The sequence below is a fragment of the Gossypium hirsutum genome, chromosome A09 (genome assembly GCF_007990345.1).
Source record: "Gossypium hirsutum isolate 1008001.06 chromosome A09, Gossypium_hirsutum_v2.1, whole genome shotgun sequence".
Classification (NCBI taxonomy): domain Eukaryota; kingdom Viridiplantae; phylum Streptophyta; class Magnoliopsida; order Malvales; family Malvaceae; genus Gossypium; species Gossypium hirsutum.
The window spans coordinates 82386728-82407988 of NC_053432.1; the positions used below are offsets into that span (position 1 = coordinate 82386728).

At 28.5% G+C, this 21261-nt stretch overlaps 3 protein-coding genes and 1 long non-coding RNA gene across 4 annotated transcripts; 2 read left to right on the top strand and 2 right to left on the bottom strand.

Annotated features, from left to right (window-relative positions):
* The first annotated feature begins 1557 nt into the window (after positions 1–1557).
* Positions 1558–2226, top strand: LOC107928506 (uncharacterized). Its single transcript, XR_001692623.2, has 2 exons — positions 1558–1754; positions 1898–2226. It is a non-coding gene; the product is annotated as an uncharacterized lncRNA (long non-coding RNA).
* A 10508-nt stretch (positions 2227–12734) lies between these two features.
* Positions 12735–14728, top strand: LOC121206341 (40S ribosomal protein S24-1). Its single transcript, XM_041077241.1, has 6 exons — positions 12735–12913; positions 13012–13087; positions 13254–13295; positions 13376–13546; positions 14288–14374; positions 14455–14728. The coding sequence occupies exons 2-6, from the start codon at positions 13016–13018 to the stop codon at positions 14485–14487; spliced, it is 405 nt and encodes a 134-aa protein (XP_040933175.1). The 5' UTR covers positions 12735–12913; positions 13012–13015; the 3' UTR covers positions 14488–14728.
* Positions 14729–15678: 950 nt separating this feature from the next.
* Positions 15679–16919, bottom strand: LOC107928487 (uncharacterized). Its single transcript, XM_016859725.1, has 3 exons — positions 16910–16919; positions 16183–16825; positions 15679–16069 (listed from the first exon to the last, which is right to left on the bottom strand). The coding sequence occupies exons 1-3, from the start codon at positions 16917–16919 to the stop codon at positions 15679–15681; spliced, it is 1044 nt and encodes a 347-aa protein (XP_016715214.1).
* A 2704-nt stretch (positions 16920–19623) lies between these two features.
* LOC107928485 (probable F-box protein At1g65740) lies at positions 19624–20866 on the bottom strand. The gene is made up of 3 exons (XM_016859724.1): positions 20857–20866; positions 20160–20771; positions 19624–20045 (listed from the first exon to the last, which is right to left on the bottom strand). The coding sequence occupies exons 1-3, from the start codon at positions 20864–20866 to the stop codon at positions 19624–19626; spliced, it is 1044 nt and encodes a 347-aa protein (XP_016715213.1).
* Positions 20867–21261: the final 395 nt, after the last annotated feature.

Genomic DNA, 21261 nt, shown 5'->3' on the forward strand with positions numbered 1-21261 from the left:
TCAAAAATTATAATAATAAATTTAATATTAATATTAAACAAAAATAATTATAATTATAGATTTTTTATTTTCTTAAAATTAGAATCAAATTGAGAATATTTGTAAATTTTGAAAGTTAACTTTTAAAATGCATGACTAAATCGATATAATATGTAAAAATTTAAGGGCTAAATTTATTATTATACTGATTTTTTTAACTATCAAGTCAACTTGCCTTTTGTGGTTTTGATGGGGTGAACAAAATGACCGAATTATATAACGTGAGTACTTAAATTGTAATTTTTTTTATTTTAAGTGCCTAAAATAAATTTTTTTATATATTTAAGTGACTATCTATATAATTACATTGAGATTTAATTACACTGTTAGATATTTATATTTTTTATCCATAAAATTGGAAGTGGAAATAAGAAATTCCAAATTTTTAGGCTTATTTTACTTAAAATACAAGAGTTGGACCCAGAAAAAGGCAAAAAGAAGCAACCCCACAATTGGAGTATTCTTCCCTATCCAAAACCTTGTTTTTAAAAGCAATAGATGAGAGTGCATGTAGTGTAGGAAACTAGAAAAAAAATGGGTTAGTATAATATTTGGTACTCTAGTTTAATTTTAATATTTAATTTGATACTTAAGTTTGGTTTCAATATTCAATTGGATATCTAAAAGAATTGGCCTTATGTGGCCCAATAAATATTTGACATATTTGCTTTAATAGGTTAGAATATGCTGTTAGCCCTTGTACTTCTATAGAATTTGAAATTCAATCCTTATACTTTAAAAGTTAAAAATTTAATTCTCTTACTTTTTCAATTTAAAAATCCTAGCTTAATCATTATTATCGTTGGTAATTTTTGCTACAGTTTTTCAATTTAGCCTATTTAATATCCTTCAATCATATACCATGTTACAAAGAGCAACCTAATCAACATGCTAAATTAACAAATTTTAATGAAAAATACTTAAGATTTTAATGATTAGATTGGGATTTTTTAAATGAAAAAGTAATAGAATTTATTTTTTGACTTTTTAAGTACAATAATTAAATCTCAAATTTTGTCAAAGTATAAGTACTAACAACATATTTTAACCACTCTACTAAAAAAACATATGTACTTAATTAGGACAAAAATAAATGCTTAGGTACCAAATTAAAATATTGAAGGTAAACTCAAATACTTAAATATGAAAAAAAAAACCTCTAAGTTTTAAATTGAACATCGAACCTAAACTTAAGCACTAAATCAGAACGAAAAAATCTCAAGTACCACAATAGACATTGAAACTGAACTCAGTTATCAAATAGTATAATAACCCAAAAAAAAATTGTGGCTTGAAGCATAAGTGAAGTTAGTGAGACAAAAAATGTGGCCAAAAGAAAAGTTAAGCAGAGCTCTGAAAAACCATAGCTGATTGGTAGGGTGGCTTCTTATTCCACAAGTGAAAATAAAATAAAATAAAAATGGGAGGTTTTGACAATGACACTGCACCAACATCAAAATCAATCCATGATTGGCAAACAAGTTAATGTAAAATTTTTATCAATAAAAGGAAAAAGAAAAGCCAAAATGTTGAACCATTAGACTTTTCTTTATCCTACTTATGTAACCAAAACCCTACAGTTTTTGTTCCCAGTGACCCTTTGGGGTGCTTTTTCTTATCATAGCCACTCCTCCTTCTTCAGATGGGGTGGCTTCAATCCCTGTTTTCTCCATTGAAGAAACTCTGGTTTCGTCTCCACTCAGCTCAGAGAAAAAGTATGTTCATTAATTTCCCTTCTATCTCTCTGCATTTTTCATGGTTTTTTTTTTCTTTTAAATTAATGCAGTGTTTCTCAGCAATGGGATTCTTAGATATAGATAAATTCGATCAAAATTTTTTAATTGATTTTTTTTTATAGGGAGAGGGATATACATTTTGTATGAAGATGTGAAATCTTGCCCTTGTGAGGATGTGCATGTTTTATGGTCAATACTGGTGGAATCAAATGCACCTGCTAAAACATTGAACTGATCAAGAACCCTTTTTCTGGGTATGATTTTTTCTAAAGAAGCAGATCTGTTGTACATAAATATATATATATATATATGATATATCCGTTTTCGGGTGAGTGTATTATACGAGTATGTATCCTATATGAGAAAGTTTAAGTCTTTTTTTTTATACTTGTATTCGAATATATGTTGAATGTAAATATTAAAAATTAAAAAATATAAGAAATTTGAATTACTCAGTATAATTATTTATGATTATTAGTGAGAATTTTCTTTTGGGTGTTGCATTGTCAATTTTCAGCAGTTAATTTCTTGTTTTCAATATCTATATTGAAGTTGACTAAAGCTTCTGAATGGATGTAATAACCTACTTAATATATTTTCATATCTTCATTTACACTAAAACAATGGGAGAAAATGGGACTGCTTTCACACAATTTTGTGAGTAGATTGGTCCACTCCAATCTTTTATGTAACAAAGATATTATACTTAAATCATACTTTATACTTTTTCAAGTAACACTTTGGTGCATTACAATTTTGGGGCAGAGAATACCATTTGTAGTACTTCAACCTCGACATTTTTTTTGGATGTTTTACTTGAAAACTTCAATCACTTGCTAATTGGATGTACAAGTTTTGTTTTAAAGTTTAACATATAAATAGGAAAATATAATTTATTTAGATTAATGGTTAAAATTTTTATCAAGCATAAGTTTTGTTCTCCTCCCCGTTATAATTAAATATGGTGAGATTAAAAACTTTGCTAAATATATATTCAGATTTTAATCGTAATTATAGTGGTAAGGTATGAATGAAAAATTATTATTAAAAACATTAAAATTTGGTATAATAAAAATTACATTAAATTATAGAAGGATTAAATATAAGGGAAATACAAATAGAAAGCATTGTGAATTTGATCTATGATCACTAGAATGAGTTTATGGTGTGGGCGGACAATGACGATAGGGGCTTCCAAACTATTATCTTTACCTCATATATTAGAAGTGTTCATAGGCCATGTTCAATTTATATTGGCTTCATATAAAATATTTATACCAATTTTTAAGCTTGGATTTAATTTGATCTGAAAAATGAGTTTACTTTTTTTTTTGTTTAAATCCTACTTAATTTAAGAAAAGTAAATTCGGGCCCAAACTAACCCGCCCATATTTATTTTTTTAGATTAATTTTTATTTAAAAAAATAAAATATATATATTCACTAAATACATTAAAAACGTTAAAATAAAAGTTTTAATACATTAAAAATATTTTAAAAATTATTCATATTAAAAAAATTATCTTAAATATAATAAATATTTTTTATATTAAAAAATAAATATAATAAATATTTTATTGTATTAAATATAATTTTTTAAAATTTATATTTTAGGTTGGATATTTAATTGAGTAAAATTTTTTAAAAATTTTAATAATGAGTTTAATTGTTATTGAATTAATAATTTAATATATATAATATAATATTTTTTTATAATATAACATATTTGGGTTAGACTTGGCTCGAGGATAAAAATAAAGATATAATTTTTTTTATAACAAAACATTTTACTGTATTATTTGAAACACTATTTTATTATTTAACACGATTAATTTCAAATTGTTTTGTCAATATGGTTTACTACTTACAGAATAAAACTATATTATTTAACATATTTTAAACACGTGATTTATACTTTATAATTCTAACAAAAATTATTAAGATGTACCAATCGACCACTGCTTAATAAATATTTAAAAATTCACCTTCTTCAATGTCATAAAATTTTCTTTTTCTTTTTTTTAATCTCAAAGTCGTATTAATTTTACTGTTATTAATTAAAATTCCATAAGTTTTCAGAATTGCAGATTACTCCTTTTAAAATTAATCAAGTATGTCAATAGAATAACTTAAATTAATTTAATCATTCTAAATAGAAATTGTTGATACAAGTTTTCAGTTAGGAGTTTAGTGATGATTCACTTGATATAGAGCGTGGACGGGAGTAAAGTCGCAAGTGATTAGGTTGGAGGAAGAGAGGTTATGAAAAGCTCCATAGGAGCTCAGTTGGTGGAGGAAGAAAAACCAATTTTCTAAGTCCTTGAGAGTGTATACAAAGAAGGTACTTAATGGAGCCTATGTAATAATACCTTATTAGTAATGTAACGTGACCAAAGATATTATTTATCTTTTCAGTCCCCCCTTAATCAAAGCTATACATAAGACTGTATGTTAGGATCGTCCCGATTAAGCAACGAACAAGTAAAAATAGTAGAAGAAATTGAGAAGATGAACACACAAATTTAACGTGGAAAAACCCCTCAAAAGAGGATAAAAAACCACGGGCAAAGATAATTTTACTATAATGGCAAAAGAATGAAGAGTACAAAAGATGGAGATAAAAACTAAACCCCGAAAACCCGAAAACAAAGAACCCTCAAACGTAAACACAAAATTCTCTGAATGTGTTATGAGTTCTAATCTAATGGGTGTCTCTTAATTCTAAGATTGTAAAGGAGCCTATTTATAGGCTAAATTAGTAAGTCAAATAAACTATACTAATAAATGCTAAATATATTATACTAATAAATACTAAATCTTCTAGAAAGAAAATATATTTTTGTTTAACTTGACTTGCAAGCAATCTCTTAGAATTTGGGTCACACAATTCTAACAATCTCCACCTTGACACAAATTCTTTCAATGCCATCTTTGCCAAAACCCGCCACGGGCCTATCTTGAACTATGCAGGGAATTAACTGAGTCGAATCTATGCTTAGAAGCTGGAAGACTTCTAGCCTTCGACTTGTGCACTGCCAAATCAAAACTAACCCGGGTCTGATTTTCACGAATACAGTGCCCTAACTTTTCAAAACCTGCATCCAAAAGAGAACCTCTCTTCAACGAAACGGTCATACATTTTTCCCTCCTATGACCAAGTTGCCTCCGCTTCAAATGAGTTGACTTTGACTCCGTAACGGACGAGGGACGTCCAATTTCACCGGTCACTGTAGAACCTTCCAGAATATAAAGACTGCCGGTTCTTTTACCTTTTAACAAAACGAGAGCTCCACGAGATACTTTAATGTCGCTCGACTCGATGTAGATTCTGCATCCTTTCAAGTCTAAAATACTCAAGGAGATGAGATTCTTTCGTAAATCAGGTACATACCTGACATCTGAGAGTGTCCTAATCGTCCCATCGTGTATCCTAATTTTAACAGTACCAATACCGATTATTTTACTAGATGAATTGTTTCCCATGTGCACAACTCCACCTTCAACTAAACTGTATGTGGAGAACCATTCTCTATTGGGACACATGTGGAAAGAACATCCTGAATCTAGGATCCACTCAGACGTAAGCTTGGAGTTATCGCTCGTTGACACTAACAAGAAATCATCACCGCCTTCATCGACCAAATTAGCACCAGCTACATCTTCCTCGTTACTCTCAGCAGCTCTTTTATTTCGCAGTTTATAACAATCTGCTTTGACGTGACCTAACTTTTTGCAATAGCGACACCTTTTGTCTCGTTTCTTTGATGCTACCAAAACGGAAGCTTGTCTATCTACTTTGCTATTCAAATCAAACTCATTGTCGAGTTTGTCTCTACTCAACAAATGACCCTTCACATCTTCGAACGAGAGTTTGTCTCTGCCATAAATCAGGGTCTCCCTGAAAGACTTGTATGAAGAGGGTAAAGAGCACAATAATAGCATAGCTTGATCTTCATCGTCAATATAATCCTCAACATTCTTTAAATCATTTAAAAGAGTAATGAATTGACTGATGTGATCTTTAAGAAGCTCACCTTCGTTCATGCGAAACGTAAATAGACGTTGTTTCAACACTAAACGGTTAGCCAGAGACTTAGTCGCATAAAGAGTTTCTAACCTTTTCCACAAGGCGAATGAGGTCTTCTCCATCAATACCTCTTGCAATACTGTATTCGCGAGGCACAACTGGATTGCAGACAAGGCCTTTTCATCAAGCTCTTCCCATTCTGTTTGATTTAGATTCTCAGGCTTTTTCCCTGTAACAACCTTTTTCAAGCCATTTTGAACTAGAATTGACATCATCCGAACTTGCCGCAGATTGAAATTTGTCTCACCATCGAACTTCTCAATTTCAAACCTTGTTGCTGCCATCTCTGACCGGGCTGATCTATGAAAGTTAAACTAGCTCTGATACCACTTGTTAGGATCGTCCCGATTAAGCAACGAACAAGTAAAAATAGTAGAAGAAATTGAGAAGATGAACACACAAATTTAACGTGGAAAAACCCCTCAAAAGAGGATAAAAAACCACGGGCAAAGATAATTTTACTATAATGGCAAAAGAATGAAGAGTACAAAAGATGGAGATAAAAACTAAACCCCGAAAACTCGAAAACAAAGAACCCTCAAACGTAAACACAAAATTCTCTGAATGTGTTATGAGTTCTAATCTAATGGGTGTCTCTTAATTCTAAGATTGTAAAGGAGCCTATTTATAGGCTAAATTAGTAAGTCAAATAAACTATACTAATAAATGCTAAATATATTATACTAATAAATACTAAATCTTCTAGAAAGAAAATATATTTTTATTTAACTTGACTTGCAAGCAATCTCTTAGAATTTGGGTTACACAATTCTAACACTGTAACACTATATAGGTCAATAGAGAAACCTTCAAATAAGGAGTTAATGATCTAATAGGACAAATCTAAAGGAACAAGCTGGGGTCAACAACTTCTTAATCCAGTGGCAAAAATATTATGTTGTAGGCATGAGATCTTTAGTTCAATCTCAAGCAATCCTATTCTTTTTTCCCACTTATAAAATATTAAATTGGATAAGAAGTGTTATATCAAAATATTAAGGTCCATTCTCAAATATTACTAACTTGAGTTAGTACAACATGGAGATACCTTACAAATCAACCAATAAGAAAATAACTTAATTTAAACCTTAAGCATAAAGGATAGATATATATTAATGTTCTTAATGGATCATCTCCTTCTTCTCATCTCATATTCCTTGCAATCTTATTTCTTTATTTATAAATTTTGAGAGATCAAAAAGTAATTTCATCATTACATTAATTTATAGTTTTATCATTTAAAAAAAATTAAAAACAAATTTGTCATTTAAAGTGAGCAAAGCTCAGGATGAGCCCCTTAGATTTACCCTGGACTAAAGCTAAACGTTAGGCTGCAACATCAAATGAATCAACATAGAAACCTCATAAGATTACCATATTCGAACAATGAGTTCATGACCAAACAGGATGAATTTAAGGGGTAGATACTGAGCTTTGCTCATTTTAAATGATAAATTTGTTTTTAATTTCTTTTAAAAATAATAAAACTATAAATTAATGTAATGATGAAATTATTGGCCAAAGTATTATAGAGGTTCATGTACCAAGATTCAAATTGCATTTTGCCCCCTTACTCAAAAAATGGGTCAATTAGTTATTAGATATTAGATCAAATAGCTAATTGGTCATTTCCGTTTAAAATTTCATCAATTTATACTGTTAAAAATTGGTGTGGCTGACGGAATAACCGAATAATGACACGTGGTTGCCACGTGTGTCTCATACTGACGTACAAGGACCAACTTTTAATAGTAGAATTGGATGAAAATTTTAACAGAAGGATCAATGTGCTCTTTGATCTAATGTACAAGGACTAATTTGTTTATTTTTTGAATAGAGATGGCAAAATACAATCTGCAAGAGCTTCTATGGTACATTTACGTAATATTATCTTTTAGCCCCTAACTTTTTCCCTACTTTCGCTCCCGTAATCGAGCAATAAGATTCAAACTCAAGCTCATGCCTTGGTCCAGTCATTAATAGATTAACAGTATTAGATATAATTCTAAAAGAAATTAATTTACAGAAGAAGATTGACCCAAAAATTCTACCAAAGTTAAAAAAGGCAGAATTACGCTGTACAAAGGCAACTACCTCTTACATAGAAGCCAATACTCCAATACTTAAATCACTCGATATATATATCCATAGCCTACAAAATATTAGGAGGAAATGCTTATAGAATCTAGTTTTCTACATTTCAAACAAAATTTACCCAAATATTGAAAGGTATAGCAAATAAGAATATGAAACAACGGCTACCAACATCATTATTTTACAATGAGTAGCAGACCATTCATCGAAACAATTAGACTGTTTCGACGACGGTGATGATGACTCCGGCACCGAGCTTATCGAACTTGGAACAACAAAAAAGGAAGACCTGGTACCTTTTCGATGGCGATGACACCGCTTCGAAGCTAACATGATATTGATCAAAGCCATGGTTGATAGTCTGTCTGCTACTTTTTGAGAGCCAAACGACTTAGGGGATAATATAAGGTATTATTTGGTACAAAATGGGAATGGATTGATTGTTACTTTACTATAACAATTTATAAAGATAGGTGTGGAGGTTTGTCAAATGAAGTAGCTTTCTATGCATTTTCTATGAAAGTTCCCATGCACTTTGATGGGGGCAAGTTCTTTGAATAATGATATGTCAGTTTTTTTTAGTAATAATAAATTTAATTCTTAATATTTGTATTTTTTTATCAATTTTGATTCTATTATTTTAGTCAAATATAGATATAACTTTTCATAAAAAGTCAAATCGCTTATTTTTAATAAAAATATTTATTAAAACCTTAATTTTTAACAACTATGGCATAATAACTTATGTAGTTTATGTTGACATGATATTATTTATCTTATATTTTATAATAACAAATAATTTAAAATTTTTAAAAAATACATTAAGTTCATCAAAATTAAAAAAGAAGAAGCATGAAGTACTTTTGAATTGTCATGTAGTTACCACTTTTAAAATTTTAAAGTTTTAGTTAGTATTTCTATTAAAATAAATAGCAATTAGAATATTCTTGAAAATTTGATGGTTATATTCACTCTTTTTAAAAGGTCAGGATAAAGTTTAACTAAAAAAAAATTAAATGTTAAATTGACAAAAGAGACAAACAAGAACGACTAAACTTATCATTGTGCCTTTTTGTTAGTGTGAATGAAAGAAACCGTGGGTAATTAATTGTCACATGTGGGAATGAAAGCTTTAAGTTGAAATAATAAAGTTGAATGTTCAATTCAAGTGACTCTTATTATTTATATTTGTAAAAAGAATGAATTTGTTTTAATAATTCTGTAATTGAGTTAACATCGAATCTACTTAAAAAAATATGAATTTGTTTTAATAATTCTGTAATTGAGTTAACATCGAATCTACTTAAAAAAATGTATTAAACAATATGTTTAAGATTATGATTTAGATTTAAAATATTGAATTTTCAATTAGACTAATCCATTAATTTAACGATCAATTTTCAATTTAAATGTTGAATGTTAGCTCAAAACTAAAATGAAGTATCTTTAAAATACACAAATCAAAATTTAAATATGTTATAATTACCACCAACTTAACTTGTGATGTGAAAAAATAATTTTAAAAAATTTTAATGATATTTTTATAAGATGTGAAATCTAAATTTTTAGGGTAGTATAAAATTTGATAAAAAATTTTGAAATGGACTGGTTATTTCAAAACACCACGTCACATGCTACTGTTTTTATTCAAAAACGCCGCTGCACTTTCCTGGAAATTTCCGTGTTGGAAGGAAATTGATGATGAAGAAAACACGTAGCCACTAACAATTGGTTGTGGACTTATGATTATTTATCTCTAATTTCTTAAATTAATATTATATTTAAATTAACAATAAATAAATGAAGGAAAAGTAGATTATATACGATCCAAAACTTAGTGCCATCATGCGATGATTCATGTTTTACATTTTCTTTAGTCAAAAAAAGTGATTGCCCCATTTCCATTAAAAAATTATTAATGGCAAAGTAGTACAAGGTCAATGTATCTTTTATTAGTGGTTTATGTCCAAGTAAAAAAAGTCTTTAAAGAATACAAAATAAATTAATAAACTTTTTATTAAATTCTTACTCGCAGTTATCGTTAAATAAAATAATAAATTAAATTTCTCTGTTTCGTCATTGATCACATTGATTGTTAAAATAAATTGACAGACTAATTAGATAGTGACACATGACTTTCTAATTTAATCTAATATTTTTCTTAAAAAATATTAAAAATCAGAAAAATTATAAAAAAAATATTAAAATTGATACAAATTTATTAAGATTATAAAAACTTATAAATATTATAGAATGTAAAAAAAATCTATTAAATTATAAAAATTTTATGAAATTAATAAACCTTATTTAAAATATTTAAAATTTAAAAAACATATTATAATTTGAAAAATTTTAATAAATTATAAAAAATTAAAACTTATATAAATTTATAAAATTATTTAAAAAATCATAAAATTTTGAACATGACCAATTAGCCCGAAATTGGTAAGGATATTTTTTTTAATATTTTTATCAAACAAAAATTTCATTATTCAACTATTAACATATGTTAAAATACAATATTCTAACTAAGATTTTTAGAATCGGACTAGTGATCGAACTGATCAACTTATTGATTTATTAGTTCAACTAATCCGTCCAATTCAATAAATAAAACATTAAAAAATATTGAAATATTAAAAAAAAAGAGTCCAACTATCTGGTTCCCATCTAACTATATGGTTCCCAAGTCAACCAATCTAATAGTTTTCTTTGGACAAATACCTTTTTTTTTTGGTCTAATTCGTCCAACTGACTTATCCGGTCTAGTTCAATTTTTTTTTTATATTTTTTATTTATTTATAATTTTTATAAATTTATATAATTAAATTTTTTTATAAATTTATGATTTCATAGAATTTTAATACATTTTTATAAAATTTTAAACATGTTTTACTAATTTTACAAATTTTTTATAATCTGTTAGATTTTTATATTTTTATAATATTTATATAATATTTTATAACTTTTTTAAGTTTATATAAATTTTTATTTTTTAATATTTAATAAATTTCTAATTTTTTTAATTTTTATGAGAAAAAAACATTATATTAAACTAGAAGCTAGCACATGTCGCCATTTGATTGGCTTATCAATTCTTTTTAACTGTCAACATGATCAATGACAAAGAATGTTAATAGAGAAGCTTAGATGATTATTTTAACTAACAACAATGTTAATAGAGAAACTTAGATGATTATTTTAACTAACAACATGAACTTAATTGAGTATGAATTTATTATAACAACTTAATTTAATTATTTTACATTTTCTTAAAAGTACAATAGATGGGTGAAATTATAAACCAGACGATAACGAGAAGAGGCTAAGGTGTTTATATTTAAATTTGGTAATTTTTAGTCTTATATTTTCAAAAATTGTAATTTTAATTTTGACCTATTTGTTAAGTTTTATTATTTTTTAAAATTTAATGTAAATATATTATTATATTTATAATTTTATGTTAATTTATTTTTTTCACATATTATTCTAAAACAAAATTAACTAATAGATTTAATGACTATCATTTGCGTTGATATTAAAATTTCGACTTTCGAAAAGTATAAAAACTAAAAATGATCGGATCAAAGAAAATAAACTAAATCTACAAGTTTACAAACAGTACCACAAGACCACTAATAGAATTTAACTAAACATATTTAACTGCTACGATTGGTTCAAGATTGAAATTTCAAATGTGTTTAGATACTCAAAATGTGTTTTTATTTTCAAATGAAATATCTAATTATAAATTCCGTTTCTTTTTATACAATTTTTAAGTAAAATGAGACAAAATCGATAAGTTAAATATAAGTTTTGACAAAAAAAACTTGAAGTCGTAGAAAAGTTAGTATAGTTTGAAAGTTTATTTTATTATTAAGCCAAAATAAAATGGGTTAATATGCAAATTTACCACTGTATTTTAGATAAAAATTTAAAATTGTCACTATATTTTACTTTTGTTAATATTTGCCATGTACTTTTGAACTAAAGATAAACTCACCATTCAACTTCAACTCCATATTGAATTTCACCACCTCACTTTTGTTTGTTTGAATTTTAAAACTAAAGGATGGTTTTTATTATTATTAAATTTTAGTGTTTAATTCAAATTCAAATTAACTTGAAGTTAAATTTAATAAAAACAATTAAAATATTTTATTTAAATAAATAAAATAATTAATTAACATGATAGTAATAAAAAATTATTATTTATAAAATCCATTTTTAAAAAATTGACATCGAATAGTAATAATTAATTAACATGACATTGATCAATTTCAATCTCTGTACTTTTTGAATTATTTAGTTTTAATTCTTATACTTTTCAAAAATTGAAATTTTAGTCATGACCTAAATAGTAGTAGTTAAATTCAATGATTAGTCTTGTACTATGTGTACAATTGTAGATTTAGTTCATATTCTCCAATTGGATCATTCTTAGTCCTTATACTTTTCAAAATTTAAAATTTCAATTTTGACGCAAATGATAGTCATCAATTTATTAATTGGATTTAAGTGAGTAATATGTGAAAATAACAAGCTGACAATGCATTATACATATGATAATATATTTATGCAATCATATTTTGGAAATAGAAAAACCTAACTTAACAAATTAAATGGTTGTTGTTTGATGAGTACTGAAATTATTAAAAAGTACAGAGACTAAAAATCACCAAATTAAAGTGCAAAGGCTAAATTCACAACTTTTGTAAAGTACATGGACTAATATCAGAATTTAACCTAAAATTTCGTACGAGGATAATCCAAACAGTTGGTTACAATTATCCTATCAACCAAACACAACCGAAAAAATACATCCCCTTTATCTACCCAAAACCCTAGTCAATTTTCTTCTTCATTTCAGCTTCAGCGCCGGCGCCTTCCAATACCACCCCCCCCAAGCGGAGCGGCGCTCAAAGAGTATCAGCAGCTTCAAATAAACCACAAATAAAGTAAGCCCTTAGTGCTCTTCTCCTTTTAATAAACTATTATATGCGTATATAACTACGTATAGTAATGTCTGGCTCTGTTTGCTTTTTTGTGCATGCAGAGCAATGGCGGACAAGGCTGTTACCATAAGAACTCGGAAGTTCATGACCAACAGGCTCCTTTCAAGGAAACAATTCGTGGGTTATTTTTTATTTTTTTATTTCATTATGACAAGTTCTAGCTTTCATTCGTTTTTTTTTCTCTTTCTTAGATTGCTTTATATTGTTTATTTACTGAGAAATGTAGGAAGAGGTTTGACTGAATGGGGTTTCGGTAAAAACTTGATTTTTTTTTTTGCCACAGATCATAGATGTTCTTCATCCTAGAAGACCAAATGTTTCAAAGGTATTTTAATAAGTTATTTCTGTTTTTAAGGTTCGAAGTTTATTTGTGTTTAACTAGCTTAAGTATGAACTGGAACGTAGGCTGAGTTGAAGGAGAAATTGGCTAGGATGTATGAAGTAAAAGACCCAAATTCCATTTTTGTATTCAAGTTCCGTACTCACTTTGGAGGAGGGAAGTCAACTGGTTTTGGGCTTATTTATGACTCAGTTGAGAATGCAAAGAAGTATGAGCCTAAGTATCGCTTGATCAGGGTAAAATCACTGCCTTTTTTCAAAGTTTAAGCATTATCAGTTAGATTAGTGACCATTTATTATTCATTTGATGTTCTTTATACTTACTGTGGCATTTGATTTGTCTAGTTGAACAATTACTTGGTATTATTTAGGTCTTCAAAAGTTCAAGTTTATGTATCGCATTTAATTGGAAACACTGCATTTGTTTTAGAACTTTTACGATTTGGTACCCTTAGTTTTAGATTATTCTTTTCAATTCAAAAGATTCAGATTCTTAATAGTTTGATGGATGACATGAACTTACTCCATAAGTGTGGTTCATTCTTTCATATATATCTTAGAATATAAGTAATGTATGCTGGGAAGCAATAATTTGCTTATCATGAATAACTTTGCTAGAGATAAGGCGCCAAGAATTCATGATAGATGGCATGGCATCACTATGCTATTAGATTTTGGTTAGTTTAGCTTATTGCTTGACACTAGTTGTTATCTCATGGATTGATAGTTATACTTTCAGTAAAGTTCGTAGTGTAGAAATAAGTTAAGAGAAGTCATTAAAACAAGCTGAATTTCCTATATCGTTGGGGTCTTTACCTTTGTATAAAGAATGCTCCTTTGTTTCAGACGGGAATGCAATGCATGCAACCTTTCTCTCTTTACCTCCTTTCCCTTCTTGCTTACACAAGTTGAGTGCATGTGCTAATGCACATACACAGTTTGTGCATTGATTCTGAAGTTCTTTTCTTCCAATGATAGAACGGACTTGATACCAAGGTTGAAAAGTCTAGAAAGCAGATGAAGGAAAGGAAAAACAGGGCTAAGAAAGTCAGAGGTATTAAGAAGGTAATTGGGGTGTTTGTTTTTTCAACTGTTCTTTCTTGAATTTATTTTGTCCATTATTTGTGACTTTGCCCACATTGCAGACCAAGGCTGGAGAGGCTGCCAAGAAGAAGTGAGATCCCCATAGATATGAACTAAGTTTCATGCAGCAATACAATCAAGCCCCTACTTATTTACCTCCATTTATATTGTTTGCCATTGAACTTCAAATGTGTAATGCTGAGTTCATTCTTCTTTTGAATATCCATTTGGATTTTTGTATTATGGACCTACTTTACCTGTTCCTATGGAGATTTTAACTTGAAATGAATTTTTGGGGTTGGAAATTGAAATCTGAATCAGTACCATGTTATGTTACCTAATGCTTTGAAATTTGCTTCTACCAATTATTGTTCCTTTCTTTTTCTTTGAAAGAAATATTAAAAATTAAGGTGATGATAGACTTATGTGTATGGTTTGCTTTTTGTTTTTTTTATCTTTTGCAAAAGAATTGTTTTTAATTGATAACCAAATGTAATTAAGTAATATTTTTAAAAATTGTATTGGACACTTTAGATAATTTTTCTTGAAAATGTTTCATTAATGTTGGTGTTATAGTTCATTAACACAATCTCAATTCTTACACAAATAATTGTTCTAACATAAACACTTAGTATAAATTTAAATATGAAATTAAAAAAATGAAAAAAATTAATAAAAATATTTTTTCAAAACTAGTAAAAATTATTTTTTCTTTCGATGAAAATAAATCATATGAATGATTAAAAATTAAAGAGTAAAATTAATTTATCCCTTAAAATGGGACTTTTTATTTGGTTTTTATCCTCATAAGATAATTTTGGAGGTACAATGTTGTTAATTTGGCTCTTATTCTTTTTTTTTTCAGTTAAATTTGAAATTCAACTTTAAAAAAAAGTTAAATTTAATCATAAACTTTTAAACATAACAGCTTAAAGGACAATCCACTTGTGTTCCATGCTAATTTTTTTATGATTTTTTTTATTTTTAATTTTAATTTTTATAAATTTTGAATTATTTTTTTATGTGACATATAAGACAAATGATATTATGTTAGTATGATAAGCACATGAACTGTTATGCATATTGTCATGCCAACAACATTAAAAATTAATGCTTTAGTCATAATTTTCATTAGAAAAATTGATTTAACTATTTTTTGAAAGGTTAATGACCAATAATTGTCAAACTAATAAAAAGTATAAATATTGAAACCTAAAATAATAAAGAGTTGGTGAGTTTGAATGTAGAATTACATGTAAAAGAATAATTGATGTTATAATAGTGTATCAAGCAGGCTTATAAACCACGAAGGAGGGAATAATCCCAAGTTTTGCTGTATCAGCCAACCACCCATCACCCTTTGTGGTGTCAGAAGGAGTAAAGCTTCTAGTCTCCATATTATATACACCCACATTTTTGTTTCTCTTCAACGCATACGAACCATTTGGAGCCATTGATGCATATAAAAAGGCTTCGTAGTCATCTATTAAATATATGCAATTTGGTTGACATCCACAAAAAGCAGAAGCCACCACAGATAATGAGCTGTTGTCATCTACAAACAAAGCACAATTTTCTATGCTTTTCATCTCCCTCCATTCCCATCCTTCTGAATCTAACTTCAGATTCCAAATTCCGACTCCTTTTGTGTAATTATAACCCCCATGCCAATGCCACCTATTTATTATTTCAACTAGCAATAGTTCCCCTGTAAGTTACTCCACAAGATATTTTGTTTCAAAATTTTCTAGCTCAACCTATGATTTATAGGCAAATATTTAAAAAATGACCCATCAACCTCATTAAAATAAATAATTTCACCCTTATGATCAACTGCACAAAAGTGATCTTGGTAGTATATAAGATCATGAAGTACGCCCCAATTATGGTTAACATAAGTCCATTTTTTGTCTTTGCTTGGCTTAGTATATGCTACGTGATGATCGGCACCAAATATGGCCATGACCATGTAATCGTCAGGGTTTGATGTCGGATTACCAGAAAGTACAACCTTGCGAATGTGATCAAAATTACTACATGGTGGATCCAATGGTGGAAGAGTAATATAAGTATTTGGATCACAACCAATTTGTTTCCCGAGGACCAAACACAGTGGGTTGAGTAAACGAACAACTAAATCGTCATCCACGGTGACCAACCATCCGTTGGAAGAGCCGACAAATCGGTCGACAGATGGTACTTGAAATGGCAAGGGAAGAAGCTTGCTGTCTTTGATGCTATATAGGTTCCAAACACCTTGGGCATTGAGAGGGACAATGAGCATGGGGTGCTTTAGGGACAACAAGTAGTTGATGTTCTCCGTCGCAACATTGTGCCACGCCGTGCATGTTGCACCGAATCGGAAATAGTCTGACACTGAAGCCAACCTTTGTAATATCAAATCAACAAGCTCATTTGGTAGTTCTGCCCAATCTATAAGTAACAAAACCAAACATTATTCAAGTTATAAAGTCAGTTCTTTAAAATAATTAATAGTTTAAGAATACAATAACTCACCCGAATTCATGCTTATCTACTTTAATGAAAACTACAATAATATATGCTTTCCACTGTAGAAAGAATTTGGTTTTGTGAGATAGCAGATCAAGTTCTTAATTATGTGTTAATGCATATACATATATATAAGTTGGAAAGAAGCGTAATTAGATCTAAACTTCAAATCTCTATTCAATTAAGATTCGTTGAAACTCAATTCGAATCTACAAACAAGAATAATTAGACCCAAACTCCATTACATTATTAAATTAAGATTCAGTCAAACCTAATTTGAATTTATAAAATATTATTTGAAATCCAACGAAAATCCTTATAGAAATCCGATTTAATTAAAACAAAACCAATTAGGATTGATCTTACATATATAATAAAATTAAATATAATAATATTATATTATATAATTGTTTAAATTTAATTTTTAATAAAAATCTAAAATATTAAAATAAAAGTAATATATTTTTAAAAAATAATATAGACAAGTTTCAAACAGGTTTGAATTAGAATTTGTGTAAAATTTTAGAATTGAGTTAATATTTAGTTAAATAATTATAATTATTTATTTTAATAAGGGCTGATATTATCCTAAACTATAACAAACATGTCTACGTAATCTTGAAAAGAAAATCAACCTCACAAATCAAGTGTCGGTAATAACAAAATTAGCAATTAATTTAAATATTTTTGAGTTACAATCACAGTGGTAATTATAATATGTATACATTATTGAAAATTTAAATATAATATTTATAATAAAAACTCGAAAAAATTAAAGTTTTAAACATTGAGAAACTGCAGTAATAATTTCTTGTTTAAATTAAATCCACAGCAAGATCTCCCACCCGCTATTTCCACGCGCTTATCCTCACGTTTGGAAGTCACACCCCTCGCTAATCATTCTATTCATGATAGATGACATGGCATCAACATGATATTGTATTTTGGTTATTTTGGCGTATTGCTTAAGACAATAGCTATTATCTCATGGGTTGATACTTGTACTTTCAGTCGAGTTCGTAGTGTAGAAATAAGTTAAGAGAAGCCATTAAAACAAGCTGAATTTCTTATATCATGGGGATCTTTACCTTTGTATAAAGAATGCTCCGTTGCGTCAGACAGGAATGCAATGCATGCAACCTTTCTCTCTTTACCTCCTTTCCCTTCTTGCTTACACAAGTTGAGTGCATGTGCTAATGCACATGCGCAGTTTGTGCATTGATTCTGAAGTTCTTTTCTTCCAATGATAGAAACGGACTTGATACCAAGGTTGAAAAGTCTAGAAAGCAGATGAAAGAAAGGAAAAACAGCGCTAAGAAAGTCAGAGGTGTTAAGAAGGTAATTGGGGTGTTTGTTTTTTCGACTGTTCTTTCTTGAATTTATTTTGTTTATTATTTGTGACTTTGCCCACATTGCAGACCAAGGCTGGAGAGGCTGCCAAGAAGAAGTGAGATCCCCATAGATATGAACCAAGTTTCATGCAGCAATATAAGCAAGGCCTACTTATTTACCTCCATTTATATTGTTTGCCATTGAACTTCAAATGTGTAATGCTGAGTTCATTCTTCTTTTGAATATCCATTTGGATTTTTATATTATGGACCTACTTTACCTGTTCCTATGAAGATTTTAACTTGAAATGAATTTTTGGGGTTGGAAATTGATATCTGAGTCAGTACCATGTTATGTCACCTAAGAAATTTGGATTTACCAATTATTGGTCCTTTCTTTTTCTTTGAAAGAAATATTAAAAATTAAGGTGATGTTAGAATTATGTGTATGGGTTTTTTTTTATTTTATTTTATCTTTTTTAAAAGAATTGTTTTTAATTGATAACTAACTGTAATTAAGTAATTTTTTTTTAAAATGTACTGGAGACTTTATAAAAGATATTTTTTCTTGAAAATGTTCATTAATGTTGGTGTTATAGTGCATTAACACAATCTCAATTCTTGCATAAATAATTGTTCTAACATAAAAAATTTAGTATAAATTTAAATATGAAATTTTAAAAAATAAAAAAATTTCTTTTTCAAAATAAAAAATATTTTTTCTTTGGATGAAAATAAATCGTATGAATAATTAAAATTAAAGAGTAAAATTAATTTATCACTTAAAATGGGGCTTTTTATTTGGTTTTTTTTTAATGTTGAAAGGAGAATTTTGGAATATTAATTTAGACATAATGTCAAAGTTAACCTTTAATGTTTACGTTTTTTTTTGTCAATTTGACTTTTACTCAAGTTAAATTTGACATTTAACTTTAAAAAAAAAATTAAATCTAACTATTAACTTTTTTAAAAAGAAAAATAATATTTTTAATGAGAATACTAACTAAAATGTTAAAGTTTTAAACATAATAGCTTACATAACAATCCACTTGTACTCCATGTTAATTTTTGTATGAATTTTTTAATTTTATTTTTGATTAATTTTGATTTTAATTTTTATAAATTTTGAATTATTTTTTGATGTGTATGTTAGTATGATACGGACGTTGTCATGCCAATAACATTAAAAATTAATGCTTTAGTCGTTACTTTGGTTAGAAAAAATAATTTAATTATTTTTCAAAAGGTTAAGGGTTAATTTTAGCTTAAAAAAGAATAATTATCAAATTAATAAAAAAAATATAACTATTGAAACCTAAAATAATAAAGAGTTGGTGAGTTTGAATTTAGCATTACATGTAAAAGAATAATAGATGCTATAATAGTGTATCAAGCAGGCTTATAAGCTACGAAGGAGGGAACAATCCCAAGTTTTGTTGTATCAGCCAACAACACATCATCCTTGGTGGTGTCATAAGGAGTAAAGCTTCTAGTCTCCATATTATATACACCCATATTTTTGGTACTCTTCAACGCACACGAACCATTTGGAGTCATTGATGCATATAAAAAGGCCTCGTAATCATCTATTACATATATGCAATTTGGTTGACATCCATAAAAATCAGATGCCACCACAGATAATGAGCTGTTGTCACCCACAAACAAAGCACAGTTTTCGATACTTTTCATCTCCCTCCATTCCCATCTTTCTGAATCTAACTTTAGATTCCAAACTCCGACTCCTTTAGTGTAATTATATCCCCCATGCCAATGCCACATCTTTATCATTTCAACCAACAATATTTCCCCTATAGGTGACTCCACAAGATATTTTGTTTCAAAATTTTCTAACTCAACCCTATGATTTATAGGCAAATATTTAAAAAATGACCCATCAAACTCATTAAAATAAATAACTTCACCCTTATGATCAACTGCACAAAAGTGATATTGGTAGTATATAAGATCATGAAGCACGCCCCAATTATGGTTAATGTAAGTCCATTTTTTGTCTTTGCTTGGTTTAATATATGCTACGTGATGATCGGCACCAAATATAGCCATGATCATGTAATCGTCGGGGCTTGATATCGGATTAGTAGAAAGTACAACCTTGCGAATGTGATCAAAATTATTGTATGGTGGATCCAACGGTGGAAGAGTAATGTAAGTATTTGGATCACAACCAATTTGTTTCTCGGGGACCAAACACAATGGGTTGAGTAAACGAACAACTAAATCATCGTCCACGGTGACCAACCATCCGTTGGAAGAGTCGACAATTTGGTCGACATTTGGTACTTGAAATGGCAAGGGAAGAAGCTTGTTGTCTTTGATGCTATATAGGTTCCAAACATCTTGGGCATTGAGAGGGACAATGAGCATGGGGTGCTTTAGGGACAACAAGTAGTTTATGTTCTCTGTCGCAACATCGTGCCACGCCGTGCATGTTGCACCAAATCGGAAATAGTCCGACACCGAAGCCAACCTTTGTAATATCAAATCAACAAGCTCATTAGGTAGTCCTGCCCAATCTGTAAGTAACAAAACCAAACATTATTCAAATTATAAAGTCGCTTTTTTTAAAAAAATTAATAGTTTAATAATACAATAATTCACCTGAATTCATGCTTATCTACTTTAATGAAAACTACGATAATATATGCTTTCCGCCGTAGAGAGAATTCAGTTTTGTGAGATAGTAGCTCAAGTTTTTAATTATGTGTTAATACATATGCATATATATATATATATATATATATATAAAAGTTGGAAAAAAGCGTAATTAGATCCAAACATCAAATCTTTGATCAATCAGGATTCACTGAAACCCAATTCAAATTTATAAACAAGAGTAATTAGACCCAAACTCCATTACATTATTGAATTAGGATTCACTGAAACCTAATTTAAATTTATAAAATATTATCTGAAATCCAACAAAAATCCTTACACAAATTTGATTTCATTAGAACAAAATCGATTAAGATTGATATCACATATTTAATAAAATTAAATATAATA